The sequence below is a fragment of the Leuciscus leuciscus genome (genome assembly GCF_965113295.1).
Source record: "Leuciscus leuciscus genome assembly, chromosome: 19".
NCBI lineage: Eukaryota > Metazoa > Chordata > Actinopteri > Cypriniformes > Leuciscidae > Leuciscus > Leuciscus leuciscus.
This window is the reverse complement of record NC_138743.1, coordinates 7,548,283-7,570,658: the sequence shown is the minus strand read 5'-3', so window position 1 is coordinate 7,570,658 and position 22,376 is coordinate 7,548,283. Positions and strand designations below refer to the sequence as shown.

The 22,376-nt window shown below is 36.1% G+C and overlaps 1 protein-coding gene and 2 long non-coding RNA genes across 7 annotated transcripts in view; 1 reads left to right on the top strand and 2 right to left on the bottom strand.

The window, feature by feature from the left end:
• Window positions 1–22,376, top strand: part of atad2b (ATPase family AAA domain containing 2B) — a 95,109-nt gene that overhangs the window by 31,481 nt on the left and 41,252 nt on the right. For all 4 annotated transcript variants that reach the window (XM_082148565.1, XM_082148563.1, XM_082148566.1 and 1 more), the window contains exons 21-24: window positions 1,096–1,289; window positions 1,921–2,080; window positions 7,792–7,914; window positions 10,312–10,431. In XM_082148565.1, coding sequence (XP_082004691.1) covers window positions 1,096–1,289; window positions 1,921–2,080; window positions 7,792–7,914; window positions 10,312–10,431 — 597 coding nt within the window. The remainder of the gene's footprint in view (window positions 1–1,095; window positions 1,290–1,920; window positions 2,081–7,791; window positions 7,915–10,311; window positions 10,432–22,376) is intronic.
• Window positions 1,141–7,785, bottom strand: LOC309483039. Of its 2 annotated transcripts, XR_014200471.1 has the most exons (4): window positions 2,758–7,785; window positions 2,241–2,292; window positions 1,933–2,102; window positions 1,141–1,272 (listed from the first exon to the last, which is right to left on the bottom strand). It is a non-coding gene; the product is annotated as an uncharacterized lncRNA (long non-coding RNA). The 2 variants fall into 2 exon arrangements; XR_014200472.1 differs by lacking the exon at window positions 2,758–7,785 and having other exon boundaries at window positions 2,241–2,751.
• Window positions 17,697–19,586, bottom strand: LOC309483040. The gene is made up of 2 exons (XR_014200473.1): window positions 19,248–19,586; window positions 17,697–18,467 (listed from the first exon to the last, which is right to left on the bottom strand). It is a non-coding gene; the product is annotated as an uncharacterized lncRNA (long non-coding RNA).

The window sequence follows — 22,376 nt, the reverse complement described above, 5'->3', positions numbered from 1 at the left end:
GTGTTTGGCCATTTCTGGCAGTCTGTTTTTGGTTGGTTGTACAGATGCAGCCCTGAATTACTGCAGCTGTCAGGTTGTTTGTTGTAGCTCTTCAGAAATCAATAATACACTTTGCGGCCCACGCTGTGGTGGGAAGCGTTTCTCGACTTCATCCATATAATGCTGGGTGTTTATAATTCCTCTAGCTGATCTGGCACAGTTTCAGTGTCATCTGACTCTTTGAGTCGTTTAAGGCCATTTGCTCGGCATTTCATCTGGTGTTAAAAAACGATTCCATTTCTGAACAAAATACTTAGAAAAACACGATTTTCATAATGCCATTGCTAAGAGAACGGGTATTCTGATAATGTTTCTTGCACCACTCTTTAGGATGGAGTGGTATATTGCATCCACCATGCATATTATTGCATATTAAGAAAATTATAATATAATATAATATAATATAATATAATATAATAGATATAAATAAAATGTAATAGATTACTGTTCAAAAGTTTGTGGTCAGTGAAATTATTCCTTTTATTCAGCAATAATGCATGGAATTGATAAAAAAAATGACAGAAAAGATATTTGTAATGTTACAAAAATATCCACAAATATATAAAGAAACTTTTTTCAATATTTATAATAAAAATAAATGTTTCTTGAGCAGCAAAATCAGCATATAGGAATGATTTCCTAAGAATCATGTGACACTGAAGACTGGACTAATGGCTGAAAATTCAGCTTTACCTTTTAATTACATTTTAAAATATATTAAAACAGAAAACACATTTTGAATTATAATAATATTTCACAATATTACTGTTTTTACTTTATCTTTACTTATCTGTATCTTTTACTATTGTTGAAATGGTTCCTCTTATTGGGGGTAAAATATACAACAATTTTTAGATATTTATATATGTTATGAATATTGTTAAAAGATAATATAAAGATGTTTTTGGTCATGAATCAGACATTATGATTCTTTACTAAGAAGTGCAAAAAAAAAAACCCAACAACATTCATTTGAATCAGACCTGTCAGATTCCTCATGATTTCTATCTGTTGTTGCGTTGTACTGAGGGATTGTGTCTGTCTTTGTGTTTCCAGTGTGCTCTCTGGAGGTGCTGACCCTCGCTGACGACCCCGGCCCTCGACAGCTCTCACCAGAGGAGCAGCGGCGACTGGAGGAGCAGGAGGAGAACACCTTGCGCGAGCTCCGCCTCTTTCTCAGGGACGTCACAAAGCGGCTCGCCACTGACAAGCGCTTCCAGATCTTCAGCAAGCCTGTGGACATCGAGGAGGTGGGCTGTTACTGCACGTCAGCAACTGTATGAATAATGCCTGTAGGCTCTGTACTCTGTTCGTTCAATATTACCATCTAATTAGGAGCACCTATGGTTTATTAGCAACCCCCAGACCAAACAAATCAAATGATTGTCATTATACGACAGCTGCAGGCAGGATCGTTACCTGAATCAGTAAATTTGAGGAGGCAATTAAAAAGTTCATCAATATAAGAAGCAAACGAGGAGGACGGTGCGTCTATGAATACAGAGTGAGACACAATTTTAAAGTTTGTTATAGAGTGAAGCTCACAAAGCCTGTCAAGAAAATGTCTGGGTCATATGTATCTTCAGTTCAAATTATGTTTTGTAAAATTATTGAAATAACGCTACAGTGCAAAAAATCGTATTCTTAAGGAGTGTTTCTCAAAGTTCAATTACTGTGATGTGAATAAAAGGATGTGAATAATGCTTCATAAATATTTGAGGAAACTGTGATACAATTTTTTCAAAATTCTTTGACTAATATAAAGTACAAAAGAGCAGCGTATATGTTAAATATAAAACTTTTGTGACAAAATATTATTTTCTAATTAAAAAATATTAATATAATTTTTGAAAGTGTTTTTTATAAGTGTCTCTGTTTTAGGTGTCAGACTACCTTGAGGTTATCACACAGCCTATGGACCTGTCCGCCATCATGATGAAGATCGACACTCACAAGTACACGGTCGCCAGTGATTTTCTAGTGGACGTTGACCTCATTTGCAGCAACGCGTTAGAGTACAATCCAGACAAAGACCCAGGAGGTAAATATATAATATAGAGCAACTGGATAAATATTAGAACATCAAGTCTTATCAAGTCGTTCACACTGCCAGCAATATGCTGCAACAGAAAGTCATTCATTTTTAAGGAGAGTTGGTGCAGAGTTGAGCAGAATATGTTGGTTATGTCATGTTATCTTACCTTGTATCTTAAAGTAACTTTTTTGAGACATTTTGAGAATTGTATTCAAGCACTAAATAAACAAAATGCAGTATTTTTAATTTTCAAGTAATACAAATAATGGCAAGTATACAAATATGATGCATGCATAAAATGTATAATGAATTATACAGTATATTCATAGAGGAAAATACATTTTTGACATTCCAGTAGTGTTTTTACTAGTTGACTATTTGGTGCAGAACTAGTCGTTTACTTGTGCACACCCCTAGTACTTAATATGGGTTTTGCGCAATGTACTTCTGTATTCTGCAAAACAGGTTGCTTCTTTTCTGTTTCAGGTCTTTTGTATGTGCTTTGTTAAATATAGAGCTGTTTTAATCAAGAAACCTTTAAAGAATCTACCAAAAATTAGCATAAATGTTGTCAGTTGCATATACTGATTGATATCTAAAAGTTTTATTATTTTCCTTTCCAGTAACATTCGGATATTAAAATTGAATAACACCAAAAATAACTAGCTAGGTTAGCTGATTACCTTTAAATTCCATAGATGTCGCCGTAAGTTTATACTGCTGTCAACACTTTTTCCAACAAGCGGATGCGATGAGACCTGTTTCCCTGTTTATTCATGTGACGTCTGGCATAAAGCCCATTTAGAGCTTCGAAAACAGTGAAAAAAAGCAGCAGCAGCAGCGACTGTCGTACTTGAAGTGCAGAGGACATTAAATCAATGATTAATCAGTCAGACTTGGTTCTTCACGGAAAGATATGAGAATTTGAGGACAGGAAATGCAGCTAGAAATTAACCCATTGACCCTTCTTCATTCAAAAGGCACAGTAAATCATTGTCACTGATCTCTCCGCAGAGTAAAAATGGCACTATAATGAGCAGTCTCCATAAAACCCATTCATCGCTTTAATGGACTTCTTGCTATTCTCTGGCCATACGGTCGGTCAGTTGGGACACTTTGTAGTTTAGAAAATCATGTCAGATATTTATTGTTGTTAATGGACGTGCGATATATGCACATAGTACAGTGAATATAATGAATTGAGGCCATGGAAACACAGTACCTGAAATACTGATTCGGACCATATAGCATTCCAAACATCATTCGCAAGCCCATGTAATGTGGCAATTAGCCCTTCTGATGTGAAAGGCATGCTTTATTTTAAAAAAAAAAGCAACATGTTTATATTAAAAACCTGTCCAAACTGTCATGTGATTACCACATCATTGTTTTTGAGCAAAGTGAGGTAAGATGGCTGTGTATTATGCTTTGATTTCTGTTCATGTTGTTGGAAGTTTGCTAGCTAGCTACTTCTGCGCAACACTTAAGATTTCTTTGTCAGAACTTTACTCCCAAATGTCTGGATTAATTGGTCAACCATTGAAGGTATTTGGCTAAATGCAGCCGGTGCCTATGAATAAATCATAGTAGCCCATTTGCTGGGAGAACGTGGGTCATTTGTTTAAATGCAGCGTCCACAGAGGAGCCACTGAAGGAACGAGACAAAACGCAATTAGCTACATTAATAAGGAAACTGAAAGAGGCTTCTGGTCCATTTAGAGCAGGGGAATATGGGATTTAGGAGCTGTCAAAAATTCCATTTGTTAAGCATTACTCTCACAAGTGAAGCATGAACATTTCACTTAAAATCTGTTCCTTTGCTATATAGGTATTATTTCTGTTCATTCACTGTTGTTGTTGTTGTACATCAATTCTGTCCAGATCCAAATAGAGTACGGAAACCTCCCTTTATTAAAGAGAGAGTCTTGCAGTGGTTGTTTGAAAGTCAGATTCCTAGAAAATGTGCGCTTTGAAATCGTACCCCAGCTGAAGTTTCAAAATCACATCTTGGTGTGACCTTGATTAAGGGGATTCTAATTCAAATGATTTAATTCAGAGCTGACCAATCCTGCCCCTGGACATCAGCTTCCCTGCTGAGTTTCCTTCCAGTCCTGTTCTAGACCAACTGCTTAAACTTTCAAGACTGCATCCCAGTTCACATAGATCATACTGAAAGTATGTACGGATGTCGAAGTATGTATTTTTGAGAATGTAGTAAAACATTGTGAATGCAAGTGTATGTATATTTAAATGTCTTTGTGTATTTATGTATACATACATATATGTAGACATTGGGCCCTATTTTAACGATCTAAGCACATGGTCTAAAGCGCAGGGCGCAAGTTCACTTAGGGCGTGTCCGAATCCACTTTTGCTAGTTTAACGACAGGAAAAATGCTCGGCGCGCCAGGCACATGGTCTAAAAGGGTTGTCCCTATTCTCTCAACTCCCATTTCCTTTAAATGCCAGTTGCGCTGGCGCCATGGCAGATTCGCTATTTACATGACGAAATTTGATAGCTGAAAGACCGAAGCCATCTCCAGAGCGCAAACGGAACTTCTCGTGCGTGAGGTAAAAGCGCGCAAGCTGAACATCTACGGGACAAGCCGGATTCCACCATATTTTTATGTATAAAATAATAATCTTTTACATCGTAATCCTTTTAATTTTAATATTTGGCATGTTTGTGTGCTGCTGTTCGTCCCTGTGTGTTTAATAAGCAGAGTGTATGCGCGTTGTGGACCCACCTATAGGCACACTTTTCTAACGGGCTCTTTAAATAACAAAAAATAATAATAATATTGCGCCCTTGACTTTAGACCAGGTTTCAGTTGGTCAATGGCGCAGTCTATTTCAGTTGCCTCAAATTAGCAATGCGCCAGAGCACACCTCGTTTTCAGACCAGCACGCCCATGGGTGCACAAATGGGCGCAAATGCATTTGCTACATACAGTAAACAACGTTGCGCAGGATGTGAAAATGATAACTGCGTCGGGCTGAAACTAGCTTTTTTGCAAACTCACTTGCGTCGCGCTTCACGCTGCATTGTGCTGCATTTCGGAAAATCGAAAACAGTTAGCTATGTGTTTTTAAAATGGTGTGTCACGTTAAAAAAAGTTTCAAATCTTTAATTAAACAATTTTACATTTAAGATGACTAGGCGCCACTCGCTAAATTAAACATGCTGTGCGATGAGGTCATGTGACAACAGTGTATTCTATTACTGTTTAAATTTTTTTTCATGAATCTGTTGTACCGGTATTTAACATTTTCTTGTTAAATAAATATCTTGTTAGATAAAATGCAGTACTCAGTAAGTAGTAAATTGGTATTCCATTCCAAGCATAGCCTAAATTCTGTGGGAAGGCAGATCTCCAGGAGCTGGACTGAGCATTGCTGATTTAATTTCTCTCAGGTCCATTTGTTCATTTGTCAATTTTGGCACTAGCAGTCTGAGATCTTTGAACAATGCTTTGAAAGTCAAAATAAGTGTTTACACTCTCTTCCTCTCAGCCTGCCTTTATATCCTTGACTGGAGTAAAGAGTGTCCTCTCACTCGCTCTAGATGGCTTAATTAGGCCCATCTTCCAATTAAGAGGCAACCTTTGCCAGATCCTGACCTGCAGCCTGTCCTGGAGTAATGAGGACTACCCAGTAGCGTGCTCTTTTCTCACACACACACTTTTCCTCCCTACATGTTTAAAAGCTGCTTGATTTAACGATATAGAGAGAGAGAGAGAGGAAAGAGGACAGAATGCAAATGGTTGCTCTGAGAACTTTGAGAAAACACAGTAATCCCCGTTCTCACACCAGTGTGTTTTTGTAAACAGAGATGCTTTGATTGGCTGCCCGTGGAGCGCTCCTGCCTCAGAAGTATTTTTCAGATTTTCTAATAAAAAAAGCTGATGCTTGAGGTTTTCAGCTGAATCTCAGTCAATTACAGAGAGCCGTTGCCTGATTACAGCACCAATCTTTTTTATTTTGATTTGATGTGCCTCTGAGGTTCTTTTCTTGTTCTTGTTGTTTCCAAAATCTTTGTTTATTAGGGGCCAAGCCTCGAAGGGGATTGTTTTATTATTATTATTATTATTATTTATTTTTGTTAAATCTTTGTGTCTGGAAAAAATGTAGAACACTAAAGTGGTTGTGATATCTGTGATTAAAACCATTTTATTTCAGTCAGATGGTCAAAATAAAGTGATTGGAGTAGCTTTGCAGCATGTCAAAGTTCGTTAACTGAAAATGTGTTTCTGCAACGGGTGCTCACAGTTTAAACCACTTTGTTGATTCAGAACGAATGAAATCTAGTTTTGTTTCAAAACCTCTCCTTATTCCATGTGGTGGTGCAGACTATGTGACTTTCACTTTGTAGGGAACAGTGAATGAGTCGTTTGAAACACAGCAACAGTATCAGCATAGAGACCATAGTTTGATTAGATGCCAAATTGAATTTAACGCAAATGAAATGAGGCTGTGAGGGATAGACGTACAATGGCAAGCACTGTATAAAGGTCCTAGATCATGGAATTTTTTCACAACTTTCAAAAGGACGTTTTGTCGGCTTAACAATCAGTACGTTGTTAAACAATCCATTGAACACACTGTACTTCTATCCCTCACAGCCTCATTTTTATTCCTGTTAAAAATGAAAGGGATGGTTCACCCAAAAAAGAATGTTGTTCATGATGACCCTGATGTTGTTCCAAACCTGTCTGAGTTTCTTTCTTCAGCTGAACATAAAAGAAGATATTTTAAAGAATGTTGGTAACCACCAGACAGTTGACGGCACCCATTGACTTCCATTATAGGAAAAAAATACTATGGAAGTCAATGGGGTCCAAACACTGTATGGTTACCAACATTCTTTAAAATATCTTCTTTTATGTTCAGCTGAAGAAAGAAACTCAGACAGGTTTGGAATAACATGAGTAAATGATGACAACATTTAATTTTTTTTGGGTGAACTATCCCTTTAAATATGGTGCTATCCTGATTCAAATCTATATACTGTATACTGTATGTAACCAATTTTTTTGATGAATGCGGTAATGTAGGCTAGTTCATTGTCACCACCTATAGCACATTTTGACTTATATTTTAGGCCTGTAATAAGCCATGTAAAAAAGGTATATATTTACATGGTAACATTAATATCACCATCTTACCATTCATATGCATTGTGTTCGTTAATATCTTTGCTCCTATTGGTGGTTACTGCAGTTTTCATTTGCTTAAAGTTAAACGTTTCCCAACATGACATTGGGAATGTATATGGGTGTTCAACTCTTTTAGAAAATAACTGCAGCAATACAGTAATATAAGGATAGACTTTGATTTTTACTTAATAGTTTGTCCATACCCAGCAGGTTGCTGGATACATTTTTTTTTATAATAATTAGTTCCCTTGACAATGCAGTCATGGAATTTACTATTATTCAAATTTGGAATAAATTATGCTTATTTAAACTGTGTCTACACCTTGTTGATTATAATGGGTGAGCTTGTGTTCTGTTGTGTTGTAATTGTCTTTTTTTTTTTTTTCACGATTAGCTAATTGCAGTCGTTGTATTTGTAGTCTTGATTATTTATTCAACTAATTGTGCTGTTTTAAAACCCAGAAATCTTGCTTTCAGTCTTCAAGAACATTGCTCTTTCTTCATCCACCCAAGTGAATTTTTCATTGACTGTGGCCTTACCTCCATTGTGCTTGCATACAGATAAAATCATCCGCCACAGGGCCTGCAGTCTGAAGGATACTGCACACGCCATGATCGCCTCTGAACTGGACCCTGAATTCGACCGCATGTGCGAGGAGATCAAGGAGTCCCGCAAGAAGAGAGGTGATGCAACACTTTCTTTGAGCTAGACTTTCAGTTCACACGTTGTGCACTGTATCACAAATCAATCCTCTTGCCCAAAACACATGCACACGTTAACATTTGCAGTTACTGTTTTTAACGCTCCAGGTTTAGACCAGTTTAGGCTGATTTAGAATGAAAACAATTTTTAGTTTTCTCCTTATTCTCCTTATGTAGTTTATAGCACCAAATATGTAACCAAAGTTTGGGATAAATGCGATGATATACACTAGTTTGTTTGTCATCACCTATTGCTGCACGTTTACACTGTAATAAGGTCTGTAATAAGCCATGTAGAAAATGTTTGCTTGTTTTTGTTTTTATTTAATGCATTTGTTTGTTTATTTATTTAATTTAATATTCTTTTATTTTTATTTCCTTTCTAGGTAGTTTGTATGTATATGTATATATGTATATATATATATATATATATATATATATATATATACACACACACACACACACACACACACACACACACACACACACACACACACACACACGCATATCTATATATAGATATATAGATATATATCTATATATATATATAGATATGTGTGTGTGTGTGTGTATGTGTATATATATATATATATATATATATATATATATATATATATATATATAAATATATATAAATAAATAAATAAATATATATATATATATATATATATATATATATATATATATATATATATATATATATATATATATAAAAAATAATAATAAATGAATGAATGTGTATATAAATATAGTATGTTTTGTTTGTTTATAAGTATGTATATACTGTAAATACATATTTATTATTTATTTCTACATGGCTTATGTATGCAAATAAATAAACAAATTAATAAATGTATTTGAATAATTAATATACCAGTCCTTAAGAGACTTATAGTTACAGGGTATCATTTAGAATAATATGCAAATTGTGTTTCAGCCCTAGGTTTTAGCATGCACGCCAGTACCTTGTTTAACACTCATCAGCACTAACATTTGTGTTAGGGGTTTAATCCTTAAAGGCACATAATGTTGCGCTGTTAATTTTATAGAAAAAAGGCTACATTTTCCAGGAAAAAAGATTACTGTAGGTCACATTAAAGGCTGTTGCGAGAGTTTTGGCGACGAGCTCCCCCACCACCCTTTAATCACCAGGGGGTTTCTCCCAGAATGATTTAGCTCAGGTTCCTGTAATTCGTTCATTTTGTGTCTGCTGTAACGAAAATCTCACACGGCCCCCCTCTAAGCCGCCCCTCGGTTCCTTTTCATTTTGCACCGGTTCAGTGTTGAACGATTACGGTGGGGTAAAAAATGACCTGCTCTAGAGAAGTGCTGTTGAATATTTTATATGGTGCAGTGGAGAAGTTATGGGTATCGGTATTGTGGTGTTCAAGTTTTAAGTTGGGCTGCATCTGAATTAAAGACCACCATGAAATGGCTTGACAAGGGCAGTTTTCTTTCCTATGTTGATGTATTTCCTTTAAAAACAGGATATTGGGATCAGGCTTGTCTTTAAAAAAAAATATATATATATATATATATATATATATAGGTAGAAACGTTTAATTTCCTTTAAAGCTATTAACATGATTTACAACTATTGCCAATTAGATGTAGGCGGTATTAGGAGGCGGGGCATCATCAATCTAGTGTGCATTTGATTGGACAAGATGAGTCATCAATTTTTTTTATTCCGTTTTCCCAGAGACTAAAATCATTTTTTTTAAGTGAAGTTTTGTCATGTATTAGGAGTACTAGCAAATAGATTACCCTTAAAGCTAACAGACAGTCTAAAAGCCACAAAACCTGATTTAATGGGGTCTCAACAGTGTGATAAAGCCAGCTACCAAGTCTTTTTGATTTTATGGTCTCTAGAATCCCAACTTAAACGGCTCCTTCAATTTTGTTTCTTTTTTTTTTCTCTTTTTTTTCATTTTAGCTTTTGGCAGGTGAAATTTGATTCCTTAGAACATGATTTTGATCACCTTGCGAAGGACCATTTTTCTAAAATCTCCTCTGAAGGCAGCCATATTTTTTTATGTATAAAGACACAGTGATACTGTCAAGGAAAAATAGTGGGATACTATAAATATTCAGCAAAATGCCAAATTTAATAATGGGCTTTTATATTGTTTTCTGCTGTAAGCCAATATTTTTCACTAGTCTCTAAGAGGACTTATTGCTTTTCGCAATAAATATCATTGTTTGCAGTCTCGCTAGAAAATTACAACACAGTAAAATCTTCTTCACAGTTTATAAATTACAAGGAAGAATAAAACATGCAGATTCGATTTTACATCTTTCTTAGCAAGCATATTGTCAGATATTTTTCCAGTTCAGTTCAGGTCTCTGTGGTAACTTGTGTTTTTTTGGCTCTCCCAGCCTTTCAGACCACACCGCAGCCGCCAATCACTCCAAGCACCGTGGCAACCAGGAAGCCTGTGGGAGAGGAGGCGGGATTAAGCAGTTCTCAGTGTGATGGAGTGGACAAGCACTGCAGCAGTGAGTACATGCAGAACACAACAGCCAACAACAGAGATTGTCAAGGTCTCTGCTCTCTGTGTGGCAGCTCTTAGGCAAGACTATTTCCAGGTGATCGAACAAGCTGTACTTTGGCTCGGTGTGCTGAAACGAGCCTAGCGTGGTCCGACACTTCTGCTAACAGCTCTGCCTGTGAAAGGAGTTTTCACAAGGGACGGTGTGATTGTGCGACGGGTACTCTGCCGTTAAACCACTGGTTGTCTTTAACCTCAATCAGAAGGTGAATAAGGGGTCACTGTGCCCCTGGTAGAAGTCTGTAGGTGCCTGTAAGCCCCCATGTCACTTAAAACAGTTGTTATAATAGATTGCTGAACGTAGTGCTGGATGGGATGACGTGGTACACTATGCGACCGAGGAAATGTCAGCTGATTTAGGCTCTGCCATACCATTTAAATAATACTTTACGTATTAAATGTTCTTATTTCATCTCAGTATATGTATTTCTTTATGGAACTTAATGGATACAAACCAAAAGATACGATTATTTTAATATATGTAAAAATAAATGTAATATTTATAATTACATTTTTCTTCACATGAAATCAAATTTGAAGGGGAGGAGGTACACTAAAATGTTTTTTCTTAAACAATATTCAGTTTTACTCTTAAATATGGTACAATACTTTAAAATACTAATACTAATTTGCTAAAATACTTTAAAATATTAATGTGAACAATAATAAATCAAAAAAGTAATGTTTTTTTTTTTTTTTGACGAGATAATCAATACAGTACAGTGTGAGGGTGAAATTTTATTTATATTTATTTATTCTTAAAACTTGTTTGATGAAACTAAAAGATCATTTTAATAAATGTAAAATAGTTTGAATATTTACATTTACATTTATTCATTTTAGCTGACGCTTTTATCCGAAGCGACTTACAATTGCTATATATGTCAGAGGTTGCACGCCTCTGGAGCAACTAGGGGTTAAGTGTCTTGCTCAGGGACACATTGGTGTCTCACAGTGGATTCGAACCCGGGTCTCTCACACCAAAGGCATGTGTCTTATCCATTGCGCCAACACCACCCTATTTATTAATTAATTTTATATTATTTAATTAATGAGAAACATTTTACAAAAAATTTACTCTTGACCAATACAGTATCGTGAGGGGAATTTAATTAATGAATTATTAAATTAACTAAATTATTTATTTATGGAACTCGATTCATACAAACCAAAAAAATAAGATAATTTTAATGTATGCAAATATTAATCAATTTTATTTCCTGCAAAATATTTATATTATAAAATATAGTTAGTGTGCTATACAATTCTTTTTACAATGTCAATCCATCCACCCCCTAATAGAATGATTTGAGATTCCTCTGTTGTTGTCTCGTTGTTTATCAAACTCCTAATGAATTTGCTTACAGATATGACTCATTTTTGTGAGTGCCATTTGCAATCTTATCAGTCTTACGAAAACATTTGCATACCTGGCTGAATGAAAACGAATCTCTCTCCAATATGTTTTGTGCTTCAATATCAAATATGTTAGAGACTTTATTGCCTTAATGCAGCTTGTTTGTTTCCACTATGGCTTTTATAAGCTAATTTAACAGATTTGGCATCTGTCTGAAACGCTGTTCTAGAAACACAGCACAAAAGCTTATTGTTCAGTTTTTTTTTTTTTCTGTCTTATCAATGTTTAGCTATTACTTTCTCAAGTGATGAATTTAGGATTACTAAAAAAAAAAAAAAAAATCCTTTGACTTTCTAAACAATCTCTCATAACACCCAACATGGTTCCCATGGTCATTGAAAAGTTTGTTTTCCAGGAAAGAAAGTCCTTGAGAAGTAATTGTAGTTTCTGTAGTCTACATAATTTGTTCTGCCTCACAGTTAGAAACCATTTCTTTAGACTGGAAACTACTCTTTGTGAGTGCCGTCTATGAAATGTTTGAAAAAGTCCTGAAAATAATAGAAATGCATTGGTCACAACTCAGAAACTTTGGGAACTCTGCCGCCTTACTAATTCTGTAGCATCATAGTGCCGACTTTTGCATGAGCAAGCTCCAATTTTTCTTTTTATATATATATATTCACCAGTGTTGTGCTTGACAAAAACAGGCAAAGAGAATAATAATCTATCTCATAGTGTTTTCAGACAATGTTCAAACACATCCAATCACCGCTGTCCTGTAGTTCCTCTGCTATTGATATGCACGAGAGTGAATCAGCCAGGATTTATGCAGGTGTTGCGACCGTAACGCTGCAGGATCTCCCAGAGCAGAACTTTTCCCAGCATCAGAGCATTGCCCTCTGGTTGCACTCCCTCACCGCCTCTGTAGCACCAGCCAGGCTTGTCCTCTACTGTGGCGGCTTGGCAGATGGAGAGGGATGCTGGGAATGCTCAGGAGCCATGAGGGTCAGAAAGTACTATCGGCACCTATTCTGGGGCGAGTCGCGCTGGTGGATCTGTGCAGCAGCTGGGAACGTGTTTTATCACATTCATCTCACATCTCTGCTTCAGAAAGGCTTTTAGCTGTGCCTCAAAAAGGTTTTTGTGGAGGAGTGGCTTGTTTAAACCTATCACGCGGCCATGTTGCCAGATTGAGCTGTAATGGCGTGAATTGCTGTGAGCCGCCATTACCACCCCTGGCGCGATAAGCAAGTTCGTTCTTGCAGCTTTGCCAGCGTGGACTCATTATATTGCAGATAAGTCGTGGGATGCTTCCACATGCACTTTGGGAGATTAATTAGCAACTATCTCAGATATAGTGGATCTGATGGACATTTTGACTAGTTTGAACTTGCTACAGAAAGGAAAGGATCAGTCATGGGTTGTTTTATTTTTAGATTGTGTTTTGAGTGATAATCTTTAATTCAGGAATCAACCCAGACTTGATGTTATTATAGATATCTGGATCACGATGCAAATCACAATATTGTGATTAATTGTTTGAGTTTGGGTTCAGTTTAAGTTCAAGTACGTTCCATTAAAAAGTTTGAGGTCAGTATACTTAACAAAAAAAAAGAAATTAATACTTTTATTCTGCATTAATTTCAAATTGTTGTCCTTTAGAACTTTTCATTTATCAAAGAATCCTGAAAAGAAAATGTCACAGTTTTCAACATTGAGAATAATAAAAAAGGTTTAGCAGCAAATCAGCATATTAGAATGATTTCTGATGGATCATGTGACACCGAAGACTGGAGTAATGATGCTGAAAATTCAGCTTTATCACAGGAATAAAACAAATTTTACTTAATAAATAGAAAAGAGTTATTTTAAATTGTAATATTATTCCATAATATTTTTGTTTTACTGTATTTTTAAAGACATTTTACCTACCCTAAACATTTCAATACATTTCTCTAGTCATACACATTTTAAAGTAGTTCACTGGTTTAGAAATTCTGTCTTGATTAGTGTCCTGCGCTTCCTCATCTTGCCACAAGATGTCGTATGTCTCTCTTATTATCTTACAGTCTCTGTCTAGAACCGTACAGTATAACGGCACAATGGGAAAGAAACACATAGAATGATTACATCTTTGAGAGATGAGAAGGTGGCTGTTAGGTGCAATAAACACCTCAGGATGAGATGGGTGCGCTTCTGTCTGCCTGTGTTATATTTCTTGCTCGTGAACACGAGGTGAGTGAGCACAAGCTCAAGCTTTCAGCTCCTAAGAGGTTGTTAAGCATTTCATCTACCTTCCATCTGTTTTTCCCAACAACAAATACTAATTTGAGGAGAGGAATCCTTAAATTAGCCTTATCCCCCAAGTGATTAGTTTTATCTTTGATGTTGTCACAAAAAGCCATTAGTAGTGTGTTTTCTTCTCTTTTTATCTGGCTTAATGGCATTTACTGATTTTGGGCTCAGCTGACAATTTAATCTGAAAAGAAAATTGATCCAAGGATCTTCAGGTTTTAAGTTATTCTTAAATTCTGAGCCCTCAAACTAATGCTTGTCAATTGATTTTGACAAAGTTTTGTCTCTTTGTCCTTGAATCAGAGTGAACTGGCTGCAACAAAATGCCTGTTTAACATTGTGTCCACTTCAAATCTTCTACATGTTCATGACGGGTCTACATGATGCTTGGGGCTTCTGGGTATTTGTGAGTCGGCATATTCCAGGTCTCATGAAGTCATGTCCGAGTCATATTTCACCTCATTGTCAAAAGAAAAAAGTATTAAATTATATTCTGAATAGAGGCTGTACATTTTTTTTCTTCTAACTTTCATTATTCTCAATGACTATTCTTATTAAATTCTCTTTTAATTCTCAAAAACACTGTAATACAATTTTAGTTATTTGTTTTCTTTTATTTAAATCAAAACAAATAACTTGCCATACTTGAATAATTTACTAGTTAGACATAACTACTAGTGTATGTAATGTATATGTATATATGTATGTGTGTATGTATGTGTGTATATATATATATATATGTGTATATATACACACACACACACACACACACACACACACACACACACACACACACACACACACACACACACACACACACACACACACACACACACACACACACACACACACACACAAGCAAGCTCATATATATATATATATGTACAGTACTGTGCAAAAGTCTTAGGCATGTTAATATCCCCCCATTTCCAAACATTCTTTTTGCCATTAATTGTAATAATCCAGTGAGATTTGTGTATGCACAAGGAGTCTGACAACAGCCGGTATGATCTGATCTCACCATCATCGAGTCCGTCTGTGATTACATGAAGAAACAGAAAAAACTGAGACAGACTAAATCCAGAAGAACTGCGGGAACGTCTCCGAGATGCTTGAAGAAACCTTCCTGCAAAGCTACCTGAAAACCTATGCGCAAGTGTACCTGGACAAAAGCCGTTTTAAACGCAAAGGGTCGTTACACCATATATTGATTTGAATTAGTTAATAGAAGTTAAATCATAAATAAATTCAATTTGTGATTTTATTTTTGAAAGAATTCTCACTTAACAGCATTTTAATGCATACAAGTGCCAGTACTTTTCACAGTACTGTAGCTTTGCAGGATATTAACATATTAACACATGCCTAAGACTTTTGCACAGTACTGTATATATGTATACATGATATTTTGGGGTAAAATATACTAGCAAGATCCTGAAAATTTTCCATCAGTTTTCTATTTTTCATGTCATCTTCAAGTCTTGCAATAACTTTGTAGGAGGAACCGTCCAAAATACATTTTTTTTCCCCCACTAATAATCTTTATCTCTGCAAAGTGCTGTGTGCCAGATCATTAAGTCAACTAAATCATCTGATTTGTGAACAAGTCATTTACTCTGGTTTTGTGAACTGAATCAAACAATTTATATATATTAGGGGTGTAATGGTACACGCAGAACATTTTAGGTACGGATCTTTCGGTTCGGTTCCCGTCCAGAACGTAATGTCAAACTCAGAGCTTCCCCCCTGGGATGGCATAATGTTGTTTATATCGGTATACGTTGATGTTGAAAACACACATGAAAAATTATGAAGGACACGATAAGTCGATATGCCAGATAAGTGTACGATCCAAATCTTAAACATGAGATGTGCTTTAATGAAATATGGCCTGTACATGTTCTTGAAAGACTTTGTGAGATAACACCTTGTGGTAATATTGTGTTCTCTTGTGAAACTAGATGTCCTATATTTAAAATAATTGAATTTGTAGGCGTAAATGTTAGTACCCGAAGCAATATGACAGGAGAGATGACAAATGAACCATCAGATTCAGAAGCCTCAGCAGTCTTGTACCAACAATGAAGATCACAGACATGAACAAAGAGCGACGTGTTTCCGCTGTGGTCCGCTATTGTCCCGGTGATGAGTCAGCCGCCTAGCACAAACTCATGGAGACGGCAAAACTAAGCAGTTCTATTATCAAGGTCTTTTATGGGATGGCAGAAGGGATATGTAATCCCTGAGGCCGTCCAGAGCTGCTCGCTTTTCTTGCTTATCCTCACTGTTATCTGATGCCGAAGGTTGTGAACCGTTGCCCATGCTCTAAATCAGTGACTTTCAACTGGTTTTGCTTCAGGACTCAGATTTTACTTTGAACATCAATTGGTGACCAAGTTTTTTTTTTTTTGTGCAAGTAAACACCAAAATGTATTAATATTACCATTAACTGCATAAACCCAACAATATGCTAAAATATGTGTGTGTATATATATTATTTAGGAAATCTAAATTGTTGAATATACTGTGTGTGTGTGTGTGTGTATATACATACATACACACACACACACACACAAACAGTATATGCAACGATTTTGATTTCCTAAATATTTTTTTAGAAATGGTTTCTGCAGCCAATAATTCACCATACATAACGCATCACATTTTATGTATTCTGGGTCTTTTACTTATTGAATAGTTTTTTTGGAGTGAGAAAGATGCAACACAACCTGTCCATGTTGGATAGCCTTTGAACATCGTAAGATATGGGAAGTGTTTTCTCAGTTTATATGGAGGTGATTTTTGGTAAAGCTCAAACATGTGGAAAACACGTTTTATACAGACTAACAGTGTTCAGAAATCCATAGCACATTCAGTAAGGTGGAACCGCAGTCCACCAGCTGCTCTCCTGAGCTGGAGGAGGTGAAAGTAGGCGTTTTATCCTGTCATGTGACTTTGTAGTCCTAGTCAGAATTTTGCCCTCACTTGGAACTTTGTCAAAGCCTAAGTGTTGTAGGACTACTTGCCATGACTATATGTAGTGTTCAAAAGCAAGACTTCTTTTTCTGTCTTGTTTTTCTGTCTGTCTTTTCTGTCTTGTTTCATTTCCCTTTTTCAACCATACCCTGAACTGCACAATCTGGACTTTGGTGTCTGTTCAAACAGATGGTTTTGAAAAAAGTGGTCTTTTTAGCTTGGCAACGGTTCAGTGAGAATTGTAGAAGCTTCACTGTTGAACATACTGAACATTTGATACTGGCAGGGAGTAATTTTTAAAGTTCAGACTCAGAGCAGATGTAAAAGTAATACCGCAATGTTTTTTTAGTTCTTGGTCTTTGCAGACGTCTCGTTCTCCCGTTTGCTTTCAGATATTTATTTATGAAAATAAATAATGAACTCTGGTTATGAAATAAGCACTGATGTTTTGTACATTACCTATTCCATTCAATAGTGCATTAAATAATGCTTATTACTTATTATATACTTAATATTATACACCTATAATATTTAGAATAATAAGCCACGAGAGAGGCAGAGTCTTTTTTTTTTAACTATGATAAAACCCATAGATTCACTTATGGAGAAGTGTTGTTTAATCATACTGAATAAGAAAAGCAAATATGATGACATTAAACCCTGGCTCCACTGGGAAATACATAGAGGTGCTTGAATCCTAATGGTCAAGTGTGTAGTAAACCAACACAAAGGTTGCAGATTGAGTCTACAGTGGGACTGCAGTAGTAACTGGACTCTTGTAGTCGCTGTGGAATAACGGTGCCCGCGAGTAAAGCACTTAACCCCAGATTGCTCCAGCAGGACCGGCCCTGCAATTAGTGTGCTTGAAGTCGCTTTGCAGTGTTTGCTAAATGGCAAGCAACTAATTTGTGCCCAAGGCTGCGTTTAACTTCCCTCGTAGAAAATCATTGCTGGGGATAAATGTGAAATGGCGTTTTATATTAAACTGTCGTTGTCTTGTGCACAAATCGTGTTTGCTGCATTGAATGAAAGAACATTTGCATTTCATTGGTTGCACAAGGATTTACAAGTTTTATCAAGTTAAACTTCGGAAGAAGTCTGTATGGAAGATTTAAGTATTCTTGAGATCCTACAAATGTGAGTTATTTTTCAACAGGGGAATTATAAAGAATTTCAAAGCAATTGTTGTAGTTTAATAATATACTAAACAACTTTTTAAAATTGTATCTCAGTATCTTTTTTGTCCCTTAAATTCTAAAATGTTGAAATGGTTAATTTGGCTGAATTTTTGTGTGGTTTTGGAAGCACCCAAACCTAGTGATGGGGAGACGGCTCCAAAATAGTGGATTCCTCGACTCTGAATAGTAGTGATGCTCCGATCAGCATTTTTGGGGCCGATCACCGATTACCGATCACCAAAATCATGATCTGCCGATTGCCGATCACTGCCGATCACAGAATGGAAATATGCTAGAGTCAAGAAAATCTTGAAGAACCACCAATATTTATTTAATTGTAGTTAGAAAACAAGATAACATAAGGCTACTGTAGGCCACCTTTTCCAAATAAGGCACAGTATAATTTTTCAAAACAAAGAGGGTGTACAATGGATGTAGTTGAGGAACTAACTACATCAGATCCAAAAAATAAAATAATGACAATGACATTTGAGGTTATTAAAACAGTAAGTCCCGCCCCTCGACTGCCAAAAATAAAAGTGTTCGAGCGAGCAAAATCAGCAGGCGAGAGGAGATCAAGCGCGAGAGTGCTGGGAATGATCATGCGCGCGCGCGAGGGCAGAGATGTCCGCGCAGGGTTTGAATGAGCTTGCGAGTTCCCGTTTCCTCGCGCGTAGATCTGTTATCCTCTCGCGAATGTCATTTACCGCGCGCGCCAGCATCAGTTGTGCGCTCGTTTATAATTGCCATTGAATTGCCGTCATAGGAGAACTCATTTTGCCACTGTTAAGCAAGCTCTGCTCTGCTGTTGTGTTGCCGCGCATGCGGAAAAGTTGCGCGAGTTATTTACGTCACGTGATCGGCTTTTTTGATCGGCGCTTTTGGGGGTTGCCGATCAAGCTATTTTTTGCCAATATCGGCCGATCATGATCGGCGGCCGATCAATCGGAGCATCACTACTGAATAGTCCTATAGTCTGGGTCGACTCCAGCACACAATTCGACTCTTGTTGTCGACTCTGTGGCTTTGTCTGAAATTGTTCACTTGTTCACTGATTCTCTAATCCCTATGTAGTGCAAGGCAGTTGAGTGCACTATATCAGCAAGAAGTGAACCAAATTCAGAGAGGAATTCAGACACTGACGTATTAGTCCGTGCGTGAGCTGGAACTGTTGCAGTAACTACTGTTGTCATATACTTTTATGTAGCTTACTTTAGAAATAAATAACTATCATTGCAACTTATACATACGTAGCTTTTTTCCATCTTTATAGAGTAATTGATGTCATATTAATGCAATAATTTTTTTTGATTTGATTATAAATCATTAAAAACCCACATCAAGAATAAATTCATCAATAAGTGCACATTATTATATGTATTATATTTAACTTTAACTCTCCTGTCCAAGCAGCTTTTCCCCCCACCTAAACAAGAGATGATCATGTGCGTTTAGCACCATCATCACCCGACCGTTATAATGAGATGTTAATTAAAGAATACATTACCTTATTTCTCGCTTATTTAAGTCTGACATAATATTTGAACATGTCTGTTTCTAGTGACTTCTACTTCTGTAAAATTAGGTAACAACATTGATATGCTACTCAAGGTAATCATAATCATCTCAAATATTTTACTAATTTGGACAAAAGTGTGTTTTAATAAGGGGAATTTGAGTTTAAATAAATTTAGTGTGTAAATAACGACTTCAATCTATTATTATTCCTGACCCTGTATTGATGTAGAGTAAATGGAGTCGAAGGGTCGATCCCATCAACTCCTATGGTGAGAGTCGGAGTCGAGTCCGAAAATCCTGGAATCAAACATCCGTACTCAAACCTTTTCTCTTTTTCTCTCTAATAAACTGATAAAATGTGTTAAATTGCTGCTTGTAACTTTTGATTTAATTGTAAATATGATTAATTTGGTATTTGTGTGCAATTTGTGCAGATGCTGTCCCAAATACTGTCATTACCTTCATGCAACAAGTATTTTAGAGAAATAACAAGGATCAGAAATGCAATTCATTAAGATTTTTTTTAGGATATAATAATTATTAGTTTATTAGATATTACCAAACTAGTTTGAACGAGTGCTGAATAGTTACTGTTAGTGAGTTCTGTGTTTACATCAGTTATCTGCCTAAATTGCCTAATATAGCACAATCATTTATAAGAGTGATCTGTGTGAACTCACATTCCACAGCTGTGGCCTTTTCACCGTACAGTAATCAAACATTTGTATCTTGAAGGAAAGTTGCCCTATCCGTTTTTCTTTTTGCCACACACAGATTCTGTATCATGACACTTAAACCTTTGCAAAGATTAAATGATCTGTCCGTCTTGCTTTCTGTTTATGCAGTAAAAAAATCGATCAAATATGTCAGTACTTCAGACTCTATTATCTGGAAATATAGTGAGATCTAAGACAGGAATTCATATTTGTGAAATGTAGCATCCATTTTGTTTGACTCCTTTAATCAAAAGTCTGTCTGGTCATTTCCAAGAATGCATTAAATCTCGAGATTGTGTTCTTGCAAATTTCCCTTTTGATCTTTAGTAGATGAGCAATTTAAAGCTGAAAATCGAAAATTGCAGAGCTATGTCAGGGAGCCATCTGATGAATTATGAAATTTTATTAATCTGTCAGGATGATATTGATCCAACTAGGCAACTTGCCACAATCGTTAAACCACAAATAACTTTTGTTGTCGCCCTTTAGAGTCATAAATGCGATCATTTGTGCTATTTAAAGTCAGCTGAGGCTTCATCGTGCAAATCTACTGCGGTTTCTGCACAAATAAACAGAGTTAAGTATACTGTTGCCATTTCTCTCATGCACTGGCTAATTCATTTAGATAAGCAATTTAATGAGCTCAACAAAAAACCGAACCCAGTACAAAGACAACATTTAGTTTAAGCAACTCTTCTTTTGATTTGTGTTGCAGCCTATGGGCTGAATAATACATAACTTATATTGCGTTGGGGCTCCCCACTTTGTCCAGGGAAATCTTGCTGGCCCCAAATTGCACACGGAAGAGGGTCTGTGCTCTCCTTTAGAGTTTAGTTCCTTTCCCTAATATGAGTACTAATTGACTTAATTATGGAGATGGGGTGTCTCAAAGTAAAAGACTTCAGTATTCAGGGCCCTAGAATGATCATTTCAAGCTCCCAGGTTCACACCTGGAATTAATCCAAATGATTCACTTAGTTTTGAAACTATTCTTTAAATTTTGTGAAGTATTTCATGTTATTAAAAATAAAGTTTATTATATCTATAAAGATTTTTTTGCAGCCTAACCTTTCCCTAAAGAGAGATTTTTTAATTTTTTTTTAATGTTTTTTGTGTGTGAACTTTTAGGAGTATGTGAGTGAAGCAATATTCCACTCTATGCGCGTGCGCTCCGCTCAGACACTCACGGCCCAAGCAAACGCTCCACTTACAAAACGCTCACTGGTAAACCAAATCCCGTTCAGATGCCGCTCCGACAGTAAATGTCTCTATAGTAGGCTAATTGATTTCTGTTTGTATTGGATTGTATTGGATTTCTTGAATTAATGTATCAATTTTATTATTAACAGATTTCGTTTCCTATACTTTTTATTAATTTAAATGCATTAAATTAACTTTATCGATTGAAAAACATGACATTGCCCTTTAGCGAACTTGCCTATAAAATGCTATGACTGAAAAAGTATATTAGATTTTCATTATTTTATTTCCGTGAACATAACTGCAGTTGCAAAACAGGCAGTGACCAAAAACAAGGTGAAATGCATAAAGAACTCCACAAAACAATACCTGGATTATCATGCCCATAAAAAGCAACCACAGATTTCGTTTCCTCATTTTAATTAAAGCGAACACACAATTAACGATATAATAATTTGTTAGCCTACCTGGTTTAGTAAATCGCATGGCCACGTTGTAATTAATTCATTCCCTTGTTTTAATAAAACGACAGAATGAATTACTTCAACAGCGTGGCCATGATTTACTAAAACCAGAGAACAAATTTAATTCGTGGCCATGATTTAGCCTAAATGAGAGAACGAATTCTTAATTCATGGGATTGAAATCTTAA